General features: G+C 48.4%; 1 protein-coding gene and 1 pseudogene across 8 annotated transcripts in view; one reads left to right on the top strand and one right to left on the bottom strand.

Moving 5' to 3' along the window:
* Positions 1 to 8,629: 8,629 nt before the first annotated feature.
* The window catches only part of ANXA6 (annexin A6), a 54,995-nt gene continuing 44,030 nt past the window's right edge, over positions 8,630 to 19,594 (bottom strand). For 7 of the 8 annotated variants that reach the window (XR_004349101.1, XR_004349102.1, XM_032625993.1 and 4 more), the window contains 3 exons: positions 19,117 to 19,175; positions 17,645 to 17,767; positions 10,217 to 11,016 (listed from right to left, as the gene is read on the bottom strand). Coding sequence is in view for 6 of the 8 variants with exons in the window: in XM_032625993.1 (XP_032481884.1) it covers positions 10,957 to 11,016; positions 17,645 to 17,767; positions 19,117 to 19,175 (242 nt within the window). In the remaining 2 variants the exon portion in view is untranslated. Of the gene's footprint in view, positions 17,768 to 19,116; positions 19,176 to 19,594 lie in introns of all 8 variants that reach the window. The other variant, XM_032625992.1, reaches the window with a different exon arrangement.
* LOC116750814 lies at positions 13,153 to 14,441 on the top strand (annotated as a pseudogene).

Genomic DNA, 19,594 nt, shown 5'->3' with positions numbered 1-19,594 from the left:
CAGGAGGAATACAAGGAGCTATAGGAGCCAGGACAAGGGAGTGTCTGTTCAGGATTTGGGATCTGGGAAGTCTTCCTAAAGGAAGGGACACTTTGGCTGAGACCCGAAAGTAGCCAAGCAAGAGCATAAGGAAGGGTGTTCTCAGCAAGGGGAATAGAATATGCAAAGAGAAGAGAGAGTACATTCAGGGAACTGAAAATTGTTCACTCTGAGTGGACCATGGAATTTGAAGCAAGCAAAGGGGAAGTAACAGAGGTGGGTCTGGAGAAATACCCAGGGTCAGATATCAAGAGGCCACATCAGTCCTGGGCAGGGCATTGGGAGGTAGGGGGACAGGGGGTGACGGAGTGGGAGAGCCCACTGACTCTGATCCTCAACTGCTTCTGTGCCCTTCAGATTGGGATTGCCCGGGGAATGCTAGAGACACCTCCTGGCCCAACAGTCTCACTTTACAGATGTGGAAGTAAAGAACAGACAGGGGAAGTGACTTTCCAAGTGAGTTAATCGAGGGACTTCCTGACTCCTAGTCCAGTGCTCTTTCCCACACCACACTCAGTCCCCCAGTTGCACAGGCTGCTTTTTAAATGTTTCAATAGCCACATCTGGCAAGCAGCTACCATACCAAACCGTGCAGAAAGTCCTACAGGACTAATGACACCAGTCCCTGAGCTAGACCAGGCGCAAAGGGTGATGCGCTTCCATGCATGTAAACTCTTTTCTCTGCGGGGAGTAAAAATATACCTTCTCACACCCACGTTGTCAGATGCTCCCATCTCTGTCCTCTGATACCAAATTGCAAGGCCTCCCTTACTCATGTCCCCAACAGCTCAGAAACTGGCATTTGGGATGATGGCAGGACTCAGCATCAGGGAGAGAGATCTTGCTCCTGGCTCCCTTTGTGAAGCCCCCTGAGTCAGCCAGAGCCTTCTGTGAAATTGAGGAATGTCCCTCCCTAGAGGAAATGGAGTTTCAGATTCCTCATTAGTGTAATGTGTAACTCAGCCCTGATGTTCCGGGATTGTGATATTTCCCCTATACACAGTAGTTTCTCTCCAGAGGCCACAATCATCACAGATCCTCTGTGAATTCACAAAACTCAGCTTAGACTGGGTCCTGCTCCTGGAGTCCTAAATGGTGGAGGGACCTTAAAGGGCTAAGAAGGCTCAAGTAGCTGGACCCACATGAGCTGCAATCTCCAGTTAGAACACTTGGTTTGCGTACCCAGTGGGAAGATTACCTCTGGGCTTTCCCTGCTCAAATGCTGAGAACAATCAGCTTCTCCCACCTTCTCTTCCCCTTCTTCCTTCTTCCAGCCATGGATTTCCTGAAATTGCCTTCCCTGTTCAGGCCAAGGGTTAGACATCAAGGAAGAAGAGGCCCTTGGACTGGGTATCGGAAGACTTGAGTTTGAGTCCTGGCTCTGCTGTGTGGCCCTGGGCAAGTTCCTTCCCCTCTCTGGTCCTCAGCTTCGCCTTCCATAACATGAAGGAATCAGACTAGATGATTACGAAGCGACCTTCCCTTCTGACACTGTAAGGAAGTCTAAAAGTTCAAAGGAAGGAGAAATCAGAACAGGCCAAGATGGTCAGGAAATAATAACAGTAATACCTGATACTTAAGATTAACATGTACCAGGCATGGCAGTAAGTGCTCTTCAATGCGTTCCTTTATGCATTCCTCATCAGAACCCTGTGAGATTGGTACTGCGGTTTTACAAAGGAGGAAACTGAGGCTTATAGTGGTTTAAGCCAACAGTTATTACGTGGCATAGTTGGAGTTCAAACTCAGGTAATTAATGTCTCCAGAGCTTACCTGGGGGAGATGAGAGCTTTGCTGAACTTCAAAAGATGGGTGAGATTTGGATATACAGGGGGAAGCTCTCACAGGCCCACTCCTTTGCTACTTAATTAACCGGACACCCCGCCGCCCACCCCACCCTGACGTCTCTGGTCTCGTTGCTGATGTTGTGGGAATAGCATTGAGCCCGTCTCATAATAGTCAATCAATATTTATTTAGCAAATGAATAGATTTGACTCTGTGGGCTTCCTGATTCATCAATTCTGTTGAAAGCTCCCCCAGCGCTATTTGAACCTAGACCAGGACTCTGGGCAGATTTCTGGATCCCACCATAGACCTGAGGTATCAGACGCTCTCGGGGATAGAGCCCTAGAGATGGCACTTTAAATAACCTTTCAGGGGTAGTCTTAGTACTTAGCAGTTTGAGAAGCCCAAGCTCCCTAAGCTGGGTCTTCCAACTCCAAAGTGAGAATCACCTGCTCAGATACAGGCAGCCAAGAACTCACTGTCATGAACTAGCGGGAAGTACCAAGTATGCTAGCGCTTCTCTGGGTCACCCAAACATCAAATGTGTGACTTTTGCAAAAATGCTTTGAGTCCACAAGCATCCAGTAGGTGCTAGGCCCATTGCTGTTGCTGACTCACTACGTGACCTCAAATAGAAATTTCCTCTCTCTGTCTCTCACCTTCCTCATTTGTGAAAAGTGGTCAATTCTCTTTGCCCATTTGTACCCAGGGAATAGCTGTGTGCATAGAGGTGTGCCCATTAGGATGACTTCATAAAGAATATCATAGGTGGGGGGTTTGTCAACTTTAGTGTCTGTCAGAATCATCTGATCCATTTGGTCTTGGGTGGGGGCCTTAGATCAGTGTTTCTCAATCCAGGCAGCACATCAGCATCACCTGGGGAGCCTTGTAAAAATACAGATGCCCAGGCCCCACCCCAGAGTAATTACAGCATAATCTCAGGGGGGTGTGGCCTGGGATCGGTATTTAAAAAGCTCCCCAGGACTTCCCTCGTGGCGCAGTGGTTAAGAATCCGCTTGCCAATGCAGGGCACACGGGTTTGAGCCCTGGTTCAGGAAGATCCCACATGCCGTGGAGCAACTATGCCCGTGCACCACAGCTACCGAGCCTGCGCTCTAGAGCCCGCAAACCACAACTACTGAGCCCATGTGCCACAACTATTGAAGCCCGCGTGCCTGGAGTCCGTGCTCTGCAGCAAGAGAAGCCACCGCAATAAGACTGCGTGCTGCAACGAAGAGAAGCGCCTGCTCGCCGCAACTAGAGAAAGCCCGTGCACAGCAATGAAGACCCAGTGCAGCCAAAAATAAATAAAAATAAAATAAATTAATTAAATTTAAAAATAAATAAATAGATAAAAAGCTCCTCAGGTGATTCAAAGTTGTGACCACTGCCCTCAAATTTCTTTTCTAACAGTTGGTTCTGATGCAGGTGGTCGCAGGACCTCACTGTTTCCTTTTTTTGTACCAGGGAAGGCAGCTTCTCAGTACCAGGGTCAGAGACCAGGAGGAGAACAGATCTTAGCATCTGGAGAGCTCTATCCCTCTTCTGTGGGTCACAGGACATCATACATGGTGGATGTGAAAGGAAAAATTAAAACTCAAACCAAGTCACTACGAGGAGAGGAGGTACATATAATTCTGTCAACACCTGAAAAATGGAATTCAGGGATGCATTTTGCAAAATTGTTGTTTCCAAGGAAACAGAAACAGGGCAGGCGGTATGTAGCAAGAGTCAAAGGAAGAAGATCCAAGGACAAATGTTGCAAGACTGCGCTGCTGAAGGAAGTGGTTTCTTAGCATATCAGCTCTGGAACAAAGCTTTGAGATTATCCAGACCAACCCCCTGGCCAGACCGAAGGAGAACCTAAGGCCCAGGGAGGGGGAGGCATGTGCCCAAGGATGAGTTAGCTTTACAATCCAGGCTTTCAGAACACCTCCTGCCTGCTGCCCTTTGTCCCTCAAGCACATATCACTTCTGCTTTTGTTCCAGATTCCCAGCCCACCCTCTACCCTCACACCCGCCTGGATAGCACCCAGGATCAAAGGATGGGACTAAATCTGTGAGCCTGGATCTACACCGGCCAGATGACAGGGATGAAAGCCAGCGGGAGACTGGGGGGAGCTGGAGAGGAAGGAGCAGTGTCTGATGATGCGGCCTGACCTCAGAAAGGAAGCCTGGTCACCAGGGGGAATTTCCCCGGGTGAGGTCTCATGTCTACGCAAATATTGCACGCCAATTAACCTGGACCCCAAGATGGGAGAGAGGCAGGGGAGAGAGGGGACCCTGGGAGAGGCAGGAAATTGGGAAGGCAGGTAAGAGGGCCTGAACTTCCCAGGTACCAGGCACTGTGCTAGGCTCTTAATCTCATTTTGTTCCTGAAACATCCTTCTAAGTAGGAAGGTTGGGAGCCTGAGACCCAGTAAGGGGAAGGTACATTTGCCCATGAGAAAGCACAGCACTTCTGACCCTGAGGGGAGAGGTCACGATGATGATGGGTCTGGTGTTGCAGCTGCTGACTAAGGTGACAGTAATGGGGCCCAAGTCTGAGAAGTCTGGCAGTTTCGTTTTAGGTTTCCATCTCACTCACCTGGGGAGTTTTATTCTGGAAACAGCGAAAAGGCATCAGGAATGTAGTGATCTTGACTTCCTGTGGGCAAATCCGAGTCCTCAGGTCTTCCCAGGTTCAAGGGTAGGAGGTTGGGGGTGACAGCTGGCACTGTTAACCCTTTCACCACCAGCTTCTTCTAGAACACTCCAAGAGAAGTGGAGAACGGGCTGGAGGCTTTTGAAGGAAAATCTATCTCTCCCTCCTGCACCTTTACATTTCACTCACCTTGAGGCTCACTTCCTCCAGGAATCCTTTCCCGGGGATTCCGCTCCATTGCAAGGCTGACCCCCCCAGCTCCTCCAGGGAGCTGGTCTTGCCTCCCCAGAGCTCAAGGCAGGGTAGTTAGGCCCAAAGTCTGCCCGCCAGACAGCCTGGTTGTTTCTCCTCCTATCGAAGAACAGAACAAAGAATATACACAGGAACAGGCAGGTCACAGGTTCCTGCAGTTGTGTGCTGCACAGCAAGGCTGTGTGCCAGGAAAAGCATGAGCTCACACGTGCCCTAGTGAGTGTGTGTGAAAAGCAAGTTTGGGTGCTTGTGTGAGGCCCTTCCTGTGTGGCCAGCAGTGCATCTGTGGGCAGCGGTGTCTCTCTTTCTATTTGTGACCAACCGTGTTTTGGAGGCCTAATCATTTTTCTCTCTACGGTCAAGAATGTGTGTTTCTGATTCTGGGTATACAGTGTGTGTCCCTGTGGCTGTGTCTGGTGGTGATTTGGAATTGTGTGTGTGTGTGTGATAAGTAGTACTTATGGGCTTTGAGTGGATACCCGATGTGTGGGAAAGTGGAAATGGAGATCCCTGGCCCAGCACAGGCTTGGGATCTCTGTGTCATCCCCCGCCCTCCTTCCCTGCTCTCCTATCAGGCCCTCCCATCCCCACCCATGGCTATCTCCAGGTAAAGGTCCATGGCCATCTCAGTGGGGTAGCCACTAGGGGGTTCTGGCTACAGCTGGCAGCACTGAAGGCAGGTGGTGGGGCTAGAGGAAGGGGTAGACACCTGGGCCTGGGGGACGGGCCCGTTCCCAGATGGCTCTGGTTGAGGGCCTCCTCAGTCCTCACCTAGCTGAGCGGAGGGCGATGGGATGGCCCACACCAGGGGCCTTGGCCTCTTCCTGCCTTTAAAGCACTTCCTGCTGCCTCTGGGTTCCCAGGTGATGACACCTGGCTTCACCTGGGCCTCCCTCTCTCGTTCCCCATGGCAGGTCAGGCAGTTTCCTTGGTTTCTTGTTCCCTCTTGTGTCTTTCTTTTCTCCATCTCTGCTTCCCCCTACCCTGGCTCGGGTCCTCATCCCTCCACGTCAGGGGAATAACTGCAAGCCTGTCCGATGGTCTCCCAGCTGCTGGGCTGGTCTCCTCCTCCACGCAGGGCCCCAGAGATGGCTTTCTAAAGGATGTCTCTGATCATACTACTCCCATCCCCAGCACATTCAGGGGCTGGCTAGGGCCCAGAGGGAAAGGGCCACAGTCCAGCCCAGACTCTCCGTGACCTTCCCAAATGTTGTCTTCACGCTGGGTGCGCGGCCCAGGACCTCCACGGGCACACCCCGCTGCCTCCAATTCCCACCTCTGTACCTTTACTCAAGTTGTCCCTGCCTGCGACTCTCTCCCTCCTTCAATATCTTTTACTATTGAGAGCTTCTCTACCCATCTTTTGAGGTGCTTCTCACATGCCCTCTTCCCAGGGAGATTTTTTAGGCCTCTCTGTGGTTAATCTGTGGCCTCTGCACTTGGTACCCCTTCCTACTGCGTGTTTGGTTGAATTTTTCTTATAATCTTTCCCGACTTAGCTCTCTGAAGGTAAGGAGAACAGTTGTAGGGACTCAGTTAATCATCGGAGGCTCTTTTTTTTTTTTTTTTTGCGGTACACGGGCCTCTCACTGCTGTGGCCTCTCCCGTTGCGGAGCAACAGGCTCCGGACGCGCAGGCTCAGCGGCCATGGCTCACGGGCCCAGCCGCTCCGCGGCATGTGGGATCTTCCTGGACCGGGGCACGAACCCGCGTCCCCTGTATCGGCAGGCGGACTCTCAACCACTGCGCCACCAGGGAAGCCCATCGTCAGAGGCTCTTGAAAGAGAGTCCTGTCTTTCTCTGCTCTGAAATGGAATCCAGCCTATTTATTAATAACAAAGAGGTGATATTTATTGAGTCTTTTCTGTGTCCTGGACAGTGTCCCCAGAGATAGACATGCATTGCCTTAGTTCATCTTCACAACAACCCTGTGAGATAGAAACCTTGGTTGTTCCCATTTTACACATAAGGACATCAAGGCATAGTGAGGCCAAGCAACTTATCTACTTCTCAGTGGTTGGCTGGCATTCAAATCCAGGCTGGTCTGCCTGCCTCCCTCCCTCCATAGATCTAACTAGGCTCAGTGACAGAACTAGAATTTCCCAATTGCCTAACTGTAGCTCTGAAGATTTACCGCTCTGGGTTCTGAAATTAGGACTGCGCAACTTGACGCTTCTCCCTGCTGTTCTCAGCTCTGCCATCAGGAGGAAGAGGGGGATGTGTCACCCGAGAGAGCAGAGCCGGAATCAGGAGACCCGGGTGCTAGTTGCAGGACTAGCCCTTGCTGACAGCGCGGCCACAGTCCGCTCTCTGGGCCTCGATTTCCAAACTTGGGAAATAAGAGGGTTGGTTTGGATGATCTCTAAGACCATTTCCAGCTCAGTCAACCCATGACGTGCTGTCTTCAGGCAATTTGCATCACCACTTGGACCCTGAGTTTCCTCGTTAGTAGAATGAGGGGCTCACCCCCGCAAAGCAGCAGAGGATAACTGAGGAGGGGAATCACTCCAGTGGGATCACTCTGGTGATGGTGACTCGCGGCTCTCAGCAAAGCCGGGCACAGCAAGTTATCAGGGCGCTGTAAATAGCCAACAGTTCCCACAATGTTCTCCAACAGCAGGAAATGTGACGGCAGCGATTCCCAAAGAGTCGCTCTCTGCTCAGCTTAAAGGGGCAACCTCCTCCCAACCAGCCACTTCCTTCAGACATTTCCTCCTGGTCCCAAAGACCAAGGTGGGCACATACCAGTCCAGAGCTGCCGAGAAGCGTTTGCCCCGAGAGAAAAGGCACGGCTCAGGGCAGGAGGGGAGCCGACTCTGGGCTGAAGCCCTCTCAGAGGGGAAGACTGAAGAAAGTGGAAGGACGTGCAGGGTGTTGACAGAAGCACTGGACCGGGGCCAGGACTGCACGGTTCCAGTTTTCTGCCGCTGAAAGGCTATGTGACCCTAGGCCTGCTGCTTCCTCTCTGTGAAGTGACAGTTGTCTGTCTGGCTGAGAGGGAGGTGAGAATTTCCGAGGGTCCCTTCCACACTACAGCATCATGACCATCCTCCTGTGCTCCCACTTTGAGACAGCAGCGGTCTGGGCTTCTGCTTTCTCTTTCCTTTTAGTTTTAATTTAGTCCCCACCACTTCTCTCCGTTGAACTTTGGCCACAGAAACAACCTCCAGTGTTGTTTAGTACAGTTTTGGAGAGGGCTGGATGGGAGGGACACTTGAACATAAACTTTTAAGGATTAGGACCACAACGGTCTAAGTTGTTCTATCTTTAGCATCTCGCATACGGCATGGCACATAGGAGGCATTCAGTACACATAAGGTGCATGAGTGGATGGATGAATGGATGAATGAGGTGCCTTGGATTCAGGACAGTGGTTACTCCCTCCTCTGCCACAGCTCCAAGAAAAAAGAGGGGTTTGCTCTGCAGGTACCTGGGACTTAGCGCAACTGTTGTAGTAGCCTCCCAACTGGCCACCCTCCCTTCATTGTCTTTCCTTAAATTCAGAGGCTTACCTTCCCCGGCCAAGAACCTCCAAAGGCTCCCCCTGGGTTATGAGATAAAATCCTGACTTACAAGGTCCTCTAAGTGGATGCAAACTCCCATTTCTAATCTCATCTACCTCCCCTCAAAACGCTGAGGGTCTCCCTCCTACTGCTGACCTATCCCAGAATGCAACATACCTTAACTGAAAATTCAAGTTAACAAGTGAAAACTGCATGTTGAGGGATTAGTGTGGTGTCCGGTACACGGCCAGTGCTCCGTTTGAGCTATCCTTTCTGCTTTCCAGAAATTCTAGAAATTCCTGGTTTCTCCACTTGTGTATTCCCCTCAGCCTCATGAGGTCTTCCCATGGCCTCAGATTCCATCACTCTTTCCTTTCCATCCCCAGCCTATTTTTCCCTCGGAGGTTTTTTTTTTTTTGGCTGCGCTGTGTGGCATGAGGGGAATGTTTCCCAACTAGGGATCAAAACCCGTGCCCCCTGCATTGGGAGCACGGAGTCTTAACCATGGGAGCAGCAAAGTCCCCCCTCGGTGCATATTTTTTTTTTGTGGGATCTTCCCGGACCGGGGCACGAACCCGTGTCTCCTGCATCGGCAGGCGGACTCTCAACCACTGCGCCACGAGGGAAGCCCCCCACTCGGTGCATACTTTTAAGGCGCTTCCATATTTGTCTTCTGATGCCTCTGTGATGCACGGCTGACGACTTTTTGAAAACAAAGCTCAAGGAAACGTCTTGGGAGCCACCTCCCGGCTTCTACAACGGGGCCTGGCTCAGGGCAGGTAGTGCTGGCAGCTGACTCCGAGCCAGATGGCCCCAAACTTCTACGAATCATTTCATTTACCCCACAAAGGCTGTGCCATAGGTAGGACTGGGACCTGTCTTACAAACGAGGAAACTGAGGGTCACAGAGATAACATGATCACAGCCAGTTAGTGGCAAAGGTCTGACTCCACAGCTCTGGACCACTGTGTTAATTTATCTTCAGTAACAGTTCAATTAAGTTGGGCAAAGAGTCAAACAAGCTCTCGGCTGACCCTCATGGGGGTTTGGGCTCACAGCGTGGTAGAGGGAAGGAAGTGGGGAAGACGCAAGGTAAACTGCCTGACTTTCAGACTCATTACGTCAGAGATGAAGAAAGGGCTCTTCGAGACTGTTAGGTCCACCCCCTCACTGTACAAATGGAGTCACTGAGGCCCAGTGAGGGCAGGGGCTGGTCCAAGGTCACACAAGACCAGACTCGGGACTTCCCTGGCGGTCTAGTGGTTAAGACTGCACTTCCATTGCCAGGGGGCATGGGTTTGAGCCCTCGTCGGGGAACTAAGATCCCGCATGCCACACACAAAGCAGCCAAAAAATAAATAAATAAATAAGAAAAAAAGAAAAGAAAAGAAAATAGACCAGACGCAGCACATTTCCCAACGTCCCCACGCCATTCCCTGCTCAGCAGCTACAACAAACACACGCTGAACTGCAGGAGAGGGCAGGTCAGCCGGGCCGGGGAGCAGAGCCCTCCAGCCAGTAGGCACCCACATGCCATGGTCACTGGATAACTTTAAATCCGTGGTCGCTAGATAACTTTAGATCTGAGTCCCAGAGCAGAAGCAGAGCTGGGGGAAGGGAGATGGAGAAAGTGCAGCTGACCTCCCGTTGATCACTGATCTTCACAAACTGGAAGCTTTCCACAGGCCTCCCCAGATCACGATCACATCTGGTGCCCCTGAAGAGTTCAAAAGAGGAAGTCTGGGCTCGGATGTCATGGATGAAGCGTGCACAGAGAAACATCCTGGTAGCAGAGGGAGGAGAGCGGACGCGAGACCCAGACCCGGCTGCGCCAGCCTTCCCAGGCTGACCTGAGCTCAGACCCTCATTTGGGATTCCCAGGAAGGGATGGGAAGATAGAAAGTCACTCCTGGGCAGGTTAACACCTCAGCTCTAATGGCAACAATCTGGGCTTGCAGGTTCTAGATCAAAACCACAGATCCCTCTTGGAAATGTATTTATGTGTCTGTATGTCTCTTTTTATTTAAAGAGAGAAGAAATGGAAAGGGAATGATTTGGAGGCACATCCTAGAATGTCAATGTTGGAAAGCCAAGATCTTTTCGTTGAACTCTCTCATTTTGTAGCCAAGAACAAGGAGACTCAGGGAGGGAAAGAGACTGGTGCAAGGTCATAAAGCAAGTGTGTGGCAGATACAAATCTGAACACAGGTATTTGGACTCCTGGTTCAGCGGTCTAGCACAATAACCGGGACAGGGGTGGTGGTGAAACGGTGGGAGGACTGTCAGTTGGCCCGAAGATATTTCTTCCTCCCGCACCGCCCCCAGAACTGGCACCTGCCACCACACCCCACCGTGCAAAGCACACACATCACTTGCTTCACGTTCAGAGCCTCAGAATGTTTTTGGCTTCGACAAAGCCCAAACCAGGGCAGGGACTGTGACAAGGGACGGAAGCTGGGAAGGCAGGAGGAGGAAGATGGGGAGAGGAGGTGGACGGGATCAATGGCTACGGTTCTTCAGCCACTCAGACGTGAGTAGGAGTGACCATGCCGCGCCCTTACTGGCTAGTGGGAGTGGGAGGTTTTCCTAAACCCCAGTTGAAGACAAGAGCCCACCCTGGCCCCTCCCCCCACCCCTGTCCCTTCTTTAGTCTCTGAAGCTGGAGCATCAGGCTGGGTCGTGGCGGGGGGATGACCACTTCTTAGCAGAGGTGCCCGCCAACGCTGGCGGTCCTAATCCTTGCCTCCACAGACAGCCAGCAAGGCCTTCAGGAAGTGACCGGAGGTGTCGCCCTGGCAGGGACAGAGGGAGAGCAGAGTGAGTGAAACAATCTTGATGACCTCAAGGCCCCCTCCTCCCAGCCGCTGGCAGCCTGGATGTCTCCCTAGTACGTAAATGTGACCATGTCCCTTCCGTGGCTCCCCATCATCCTCAGGAAAATGTCCAAGCTCTAGGCCTGGCTTCAAGGGCTTGTGTGGTCTGACCCTCACGAAGCTCTGTGGCTTCACCTCCCCCCTTCCTTCCAGGAGCATCTTGGTCATCTTACTACCTACATACCTACCATTGCTCCACCCAGCACGCCCTCCACGCTGCCCCCAAATCCTGTCTGCCATCAGATGCCCCCTCCTCTGTGAAGTGTTCCTGCCTCTATTCTTGTCTCCTCCCATGGCTGCCTTGCACCCTGCTAACCCTCCCCCCACGGCCATTAACACAAGTGTTACGGCAGTGGTCCCCAAACTTTTTGGCACCGGGGACGGTTTCGTGGAAGACAATTTTCCCACCAACCATGGTGGGGGGCGAGGGGAGGGGGATGGTTCAGCGGGAATGCGAGCGATGGGGAGCGACAGGTGAAGCTTCACTTGCTCACCCGCCACTCACCTCCTGCTGTGCGGCCTGGATCCTAAGAGCCCGCGGACCAGTACCGATCCGCGGCCCAGGATTGGGGACCCCTGTGTTACGGGATTCCTTATTTGAACAAACATTATCGAGCACTTACTGGGTAACAGGCCCTTGCAAGAATTTATGTGACCATCATTGGATTTATGTTGTGTTGTCTGGCATACGACAGGGCTATGGGGGGGAGGGAACAGATTTTTCTCCCTCTTTTTAGAGGGCTCCTGTCATTTTTATATTTTTTGTTTCTGTAATTTTTGATATATGATTAAAAATAATATATCAGGACTTCCCTGGTGGCGCAGTGGTTAAGAATCCGCCTGCCACTGCATGGGACACGGGTTTGAGCCCTGGTCCGGGAAGATCCCGCATGCCATGGAGCAACTAAGCCCGTGGCCACAACGACTGAGTCTGCACTCTAGAGCCTGCGAGTCACAACGACTGAGCCCACGTGCCACAACTACTGAAGCTTGCGTGCCTGGAGCCCGTGCTCCACAACAAGAGAAGCCACCGCACCACAACGAAGAGCAGCCCCCGTTTGCCACAACTAGAGAAAGCCCAAGGGCAGCAACAAAGACCCAACACAGCCAAAAGTAAGTAAGTAAATAAATAAATAAATAGTGTTATGTATTAAAAAAAGAGAAGAACTTTCCTCTTAAAAAAAAATCAGTTGTAAACAATTCAAATCAAAGGATTATACAATAAAAGTCTCCCTCCTACCCCAACCCCTAACTTCCTAAATCAAGAGGTAGCCACTGTTGTATTTACTTGTGTGATTTTCTAGCAATGCTTTTCCATATGCATATACAAATATGTATATATGTATAACGTCCCTTTTCTACAGAGCATTCATACTATTCTGGGCCATAATTTTTGACTTAGAGAAGATCCCAAATCAGCACATAGAGCCTCCTCATGCTTTTTCACGGCTGTACTGTACTCTGTCATATGGATGCGCTGTAATTTATTTAACCGGTTCTGTATGAAGGGCTTCCAGTCTTTTGCTACTATAAAAGAACGCTGGCATAAATATTCCCAGACGTGTCTTTGAGAACACGTGTGGCTACGTCCGTAGGATAAACTCCTACAAGTAGAATTATCAAGTCCAAAGTATATGCATTTAAAATTTTGAAACTGCCAAACTACCCTTTAAAGATGTGCTACCAATTTACATCACAAGGAGACATCAGCTCATACCTGTCAGAATGGCTATTATCAAAAAGACAACAAATAACAAGTGGTGAGGATGTGGGGAAAAGGGAACCCTCTTGCACTGTTGGTGGGAATGTAAATTGGTGCAGCCACTATGGAGAACAGTATGGAGGTTCCTCAAAAAATTAAAAATAGAACAAACGCCGGAGGTGAGCTGAGCCGGGGCCAAGCCGAGGCCAGGCAGTCCCGCCTCAGACACCACCCAGCCGCCCATCACGGGTGCAATGCATGGAGCGAGAGCAGCGGCGGCGGTCGCAGGGCGGAGCCCCGCGGAGCTGCCTGGACGCGGATGCCGCTGTGATCGCCCGTCCCGGCCCCGCCGAGCAAGAGCTGTTCCCGGACAAGATATGAGAAATGAGTGGTGGAAGTCGAAGAATAAAGTTGTTGGGAATCCTGATGATGGTAAATGCCTTCATTTATTTGATTGTGGAAGTCTCCAAAAGCAGTAGCCAAGAAAAAAATGGAAGAGGGGAAGTAATAATACCCAAAGAAAAGCTCTGGAAGATATCTGACCCTCCCAAGGCATATTGGAACAGGGAACAAGAGAAGCTGAACAGGAGGTACAATCCCATTTTGAACATGTTAGCCAACCAGACAGGGGAAGCATAAGGATTTTCCAACATAAGCCATCTGAATTATGGTGAACCTGACCTGAGGGTCACATCAGTAGTTTCAGGTTTCGACAGTTTGCCAGACAGATTTAAAGACTTTCTGTTGTATTTGAGATGTTGAAATTATTCACTGCTTATAGATCAACCAGGTAAGTGTGCAAAGCAGCCCTTCTTATTGCTGGCGATTAAGTCCCTTACTTCACATTTCGATAGAAGGCAAGTGATTTGGGAATCTTGGGGCAAAGAAACCAATGTGGGGAACCAAACAGTGGTGCGAGTCTTCTTACTGGGCCAGACCCCCGCAGGGGACAACCATCCTGACCTTTCAGATGAGCTGAAATTTGAGAGTGAGAAGCACCAAGACATTCTTATGTGGAACTACAGAGACACCCTCTCCAATTTATCTCTGAAAGAAGTACTCCTTCTCAGGTGGGTGAGCACTTCCTGCCCAAATGCTGAGTTCAAGGGCGATGATGACGTTTTTGTGAACACCCGTCACATCCTGAATCACTTGAATAGCTTATCCAAGAACAAAGCCAAAGATTTGTTTATAGGTGATGTGATTCCCAGTGCTGGACCTCGTCAGGATAAGAAACTGAAGTACTACATCCCGGAAGTTCTTTACACTGGCGTCTACCCGCCTTATGCAGGGGGAGGTGGATTCCTCTACTCCAGCCACCTGGCTCTGAGGCTAATGTAACTGGCCAGTTCCAGCCACCTGGCTCTGAGGCCAGTGTAACTGGCCAGGTCCTTCTCTACCCCATCGATGCTGTTTATACTGGAATGTGCCTTCAGGAACTTGGCCTCATTCCAGAGAAACACAAAGGCTTCAGGACATTTGATATAGAAGAGAAAAACAGGAATAACATTTGTTCCTATGTAGGTTTGATGTTGGTACATAGTAGAAAACCTCAAGAGATGATTGATATTTGGTCTCGGTTGCAAAATGCTTATTTAAGTTGCTAAATTACGTACAAACTAAATTTTGCATAGAAAGATGTATCTCGAATAGTTCCCATGTTATGTTCTCTCACATTAGAGGTAATTTCTATGTAATACCATCAAAATTGCCTTTATGAGTAGTATCCATATGAGGGTCTCTAAACCTTTCAGTGTAGTACTTTCTGAAGAGGGAAAGCAGAAGATCCTAGTTTTTTTGTAGGATATGACAGGACGAATGGTTCTGACCCTTCCTGCTGGCTAGTGGTCATTGTTTTCTAACTTGTCCCCCTTGTCATCTGAAATCATGTTTCTGGAATTTGATTGTGTTATCTTTGTTTTATTTTTGTTTTGCTCTCATACGATGATAACCCTATTTCCCATTATAATGAGTGACCTATCTGCGATTTAGGTATTCATAAACCTATTGGCTACAAAGACACTGTTATATATGACTCAGTGCTTTCTGTGAAATGGAATAACATTTTCATGAAATTTGGATGAATTTTTAAAAATTGTCTAGAAAAATTTGACTTCTTTCAAAATTTCCTGCCGCTACAACATTTCCTTGTGTTAATCTAATCAATCAATTTTGCAAAATGGGAATCACTGTGTGACATCCATCCAGTTTATCTTGTTATGGTCTTATGGTCATAATAAGGAGGAGGCTTAACTATCTTGTATTTGGTTTGCTGGGTGGTGCTGTGATAGTTCTCTCTTTTTCAGTATTTGAAAATAATAAGTATGATTCCATAATCTTCAAACTGAAGATTGAATTGACCCTGGCAACCATATTGTGTTTATGATTTTTCATTGTGAACCAGGAAAGCATATGTAACTTTTGAACTTTAAGTGAAAAGACTGAAGTGGCAGACCTTTTTATCAGTGGTTTGTCAGTTTAAAACTGCAGAATTCTATTCTTGCCATATGGTTATGTGTTGCTTCTACAAAATTATTATCCTGAGTAGTGACTACTTTCCTGTCTCAGTGTAGAAGTGCCTGTGTTTTTATTTATTGTTTAGATCAAATACCAAAACATTTTCTTAAATATATTTTGTGTAATATTTTATTTGTATACAGTGTTGTTGATGAATTATTTAACTAGAGCATGGTATTTTAAGTAGTAAGTATAACATATGTTAGATAAAGTTAACTGTCATTTTTGAATTAAAAAAAGATTTTTTTGGGGGGGGATATGAACTAGAATTCTGCCAAACTGTTGCTTATATATACTGTCTTGTAACATGCTTTCTTGAGATATTTTTGTGTTATAGATATGAAGATTCTTACCAGATGTGATACTGGGGACTGTAAGAAGATAGAAATAAAGTCACCATATTTTTAATTGTCATGTGAAGAAAAAAATTAAAAATAGAACTACCATATGACTCAGCAATTTCAATCCTGGGTATTTATCCAAAGAAAACAAAAATATTAATTAGAAAAGATATACGCATTCCTATGTTCAGAGCAGCATTATTTACAATAGCTAAGATATGGAAGCAACCCAAGTGCCCATCAATTGATGAATGGATAAAGAAGATGTGGTATATACATACAATGGAATATTACTCAGCCATAAAAAAATGAAATGTTTGCCATATGTTCACTTAGAACATATGCTAAGTGAAATAAGTAAGAAAGAGAAAGAGAAATACTGTATGGTTTCACTTATACTCGGAATCTAACAAACAAAATAAATTAACAAACATAAGAAAAAAAGAAACAGAGTCATAGATACAGAGAGCAAATAGGTGGTTGCCAGAGGAGAGCTGGTAGGGGGAGGAAAGAAAAAGGTGAGGGAGATTAGAGGCACAAGCTTCCAGTTGCAAAATAAATGGGTCATGGGTATGAAATGTACAGCGTGGGGAGTACCATCAATAACTACTATCTTTGTATGGTGACACGTTGTAACTAGACTTACGGTGATCATTCTGAAATGCATAGAAAAAAATCACTATGTTGTATAACAGGAACTAACCTAGTGCTGTAGGTCAATTATACTTCAAAAACAAACAAACATACAAACAAACTCATAGAAACAGAGATCAGATTTGTGTTTACCAGAGGTAGGGGGTGGGGGAGGGGCAACTGGATGAAGGCGGTCAAAAGGCACAAACTATAAGACAGATAAGTATTAGGAATGTAATGTACAACATGATAAATATAATTAACACCGCTGTATGTTATATATAAAAGTTAAGAGAGTAAATCCTAAGAGTTCTCATCACACACACACAAAAATGCACTATTTCTTTAATTTTGCATCTATACAAGATGGATGTTCACTGAAGTTATTGTGATAAGCGCTCCATGATGTATCTAAGTCAAGTCACCATGCTGTACACCTTAAACTTACATAATGCTATATGTCAATTATATCTCAATAAAACTGGAAGAAAAAATAATGAAGATGTGCTACCAAGTTACATTTACACCAAGTCTGTATGAGACTGCCTGTGAGCTTCCTCATGGTCTTGTCAACCAAGTATAGCATCAAACTTTAAGAAGAAATGGGCTTCATAAATGAAAAAAGTCAGATACAAAAAATCACATATTACATGATTCCACTTACATGAGATAATCAGAAAAGGCAAATCCATAGAGACAGAAAGTCACTTGTAGGTTGCCTAGGGCTGGGGGTGGATATAGGTAAACAGGTACAAGGGACATCAGTGGGGTGATGAAAATGTTCTAACACCGGATTGTGGTGAAGGCTGTACAACTCATTAACTTTACTAAAAATTACTGATGCCCTTAAACGAGTAAATATCATAAAATTTATGATACTTAAATTACACTTCAATAAAATTGCTTTTAAAAAGCCAAAAAAAAAAAGGCTCTTTTTTTTTTTTTTGGCGGTACGTGGGCCTCTCTCACCGTTGTGGCCTCTCCCATTGCGGAGCACAGGCTCTGGACACGCAGGCTCCGCGGCCATGGCTCACGGGCCCAGCCGCTCCGCGGCATGTGGGATCTTCCCAGACCGGGGCACGAACCCGTGTCCCCTGCATCGGCAGGCGGATTCTCAACCACCGCGCCACCAGGGAAGCCCCAAGACTCTTGTTTTATTTGGAAATCTTTATAAGCCTTTGATCCATCCATCTGAAATCTATTTTGGTATAAAGAGTGAGGCAGGTCTCCTCTCATTTAGCAATGTCTTGGCTGTTCTAAGAGGTAACATTCTGGGAATAAAAAGGACTTCTAATCTATGTTCAAGCATCTGACACTCACTGCTCCCCCACTGACCTCTCACCCCGCCCCTCACCTCAATGGCTTGGTGGAGAGACTTGTCATATTTCTCAATGAACTCCCACCGGATGTTGAGCAGGTCGATCTCACTCCGGGAGACCATGATCCTGGTGAGGGTCTTCTCCTCTGTGCCAGCACCCTGGTGGAGCCAGGTGACAGGGAGAAACACAGGGCAGGAGGAGAAACGGGGTTAGGTCAGGCAGGAACTCATGGGTGTCCCTCTGCCTCTCTCCCTTTTCCCTCCAAAACCAGGTTGGGACATCCTGCCCCTCTCTTCCACAAACAGTCCTGACTCAAACTCCCCTGTGCCAGGACTGGCCAGACAGAGGCAAGAACAGCCTGTATGAGTTGAAGAGTGTGCCCCCCAAATTCATGTCCACCTAGAACCTTACAAGGTGATCTAATATGGATATAGGGTCTTAGCACATGTAATTAGTTGAGGATATGCTGCATTTGGGTGAGCCCTAGATCCAATGACTGGTGTCCTTACAGGAAGAGGGCACATGGACATACACACAGATAAAGATAGAGACTGGAGGGACTCATGCTTAAGTCAGGAAACACCAGGATTCCAGGCGCCCACCCGAAGCTAGGAGAAAGGCATGGGCGAGTTTCCCCCTCAGGGCCTCCAAAAGGGACCAGTCCTACCAACACCTTCATTTTGGACTTCTGGCCTCCAGAATCGTGAAAGAATACATTTCTGTTGTCACTTAATTTGGGACAGCAGCCCTGGGAAACTAATACAGGGCCCAAGGAGCAGACACAGGACACAGAATACATGGGCAGCCAAGGCCCACCTCTGCTCCCCAAGGAGCTCTGAACACCAGCTGAGGAATCAGAGCCGGCACATGGCGGGGGCTCAAGAGATGGCTGTCATGTTTGTGTACAGCAGGCTGACAGGGCTCTCAGGCTCACTCCCACCAGACTGCCTGCGCAGGCTGTCAGCAGCTGAGACTCCACTTGCTGGGCTGAGAGAGTGGCCAGAGTGGCTTGGGTTTTCAGGAAGCCAGGGCTAGTCCCAGAGCTGAGCACTTGCTTCCTTTCGTGATCATTGGTCATAGGAGACACTGTGTCATCTGCTAGAATGTGAGCTCCAAGGGGCAGAGACTGTCCTTTTCAGCCCTGAGTCCCCAGAATAAGTTTCTCAACCTTGGCGCCTGGGACCAGATCGTTCTTCGTTGAGGGGATCTGTCCTGTACGTTGTAGGATGTTTAGCAGCGCCCCTGCTCTCTACCCACCAGATGCAAAAAGCAACACTCCCCAAGTTGTGACAACCAAAATGAGTCTGAACATTGTCACATGTTTCCCAGGGGGCAACGTAAACCCTGGTTGAGAACTACTCTCCTAGAACCAGGCACGAGGCAGAGGCTGATACATATCAAATGGGTGGAAACAAACACAATTCCTGATCCAGGGGATGGCGCACATCTGTGTTTGTGGGGGCAGAAGTGCTCGAAGGGAAACGAACAGACAAGTAAGTCTTCTTACCTTCATAGATTTGTAAAGTTTGTCGGCAAAGAAGAGAGGCTTATTCTTGACACTTTGAACTGGTAGGAAGAGGAAAGAGATGCAGGGAACTTGGTCAGAGGAGATGTGCCCAGACCATGGGCTGCTACTGCTGCTAGAGAAGGAGCATCTCCTCTATCCGCAACCTGGGCCCAGGATCATTGCCAACGCCAGGGTCATATCCAGGGCCTGACACTTTCACTCCCGCTTCCTGACGCTGCCTCCTCTGTCTCATCCCTAGACCTGGCTCTCACTGGGTTGCAATTCGCTTCCTGCTAAGGTGCTTGCAGCTAACTAAGGCTAGTAGAGGACTCAAAGGGAAGAAACCACTCGTGAGCCCAAGGTACAGGGCCTCAAACTTGTAAGGGCATCAGAATCAAAGAAGAACTTGTTTAAAACTCAGGTTTGGGGCTCTACCCTAGAGACCCAGATTCAAGAAATATTTCAAGCAGAAGTTCTC

The sequence above is a fragment of the Phocoena sinus genome, chromosome 3, assembly GCF_008692025.1.
Source record: "Phocoena sinus isolate mPhoSin1 chromosome 3, mPhoSin1.pri, whole genome shotgun sequence".
NCBI classification, from domain to species: Eukaryota; Metazoa; Chordata; class Mammalia; order Artiodactyla; family Phocoenidae; genus Phocoena; species Phocoena sinus.
Note: the sequence above shows the minus strand (reverse complement) of the source record. Positions and strands in the feature narration are given on the sequence as shown.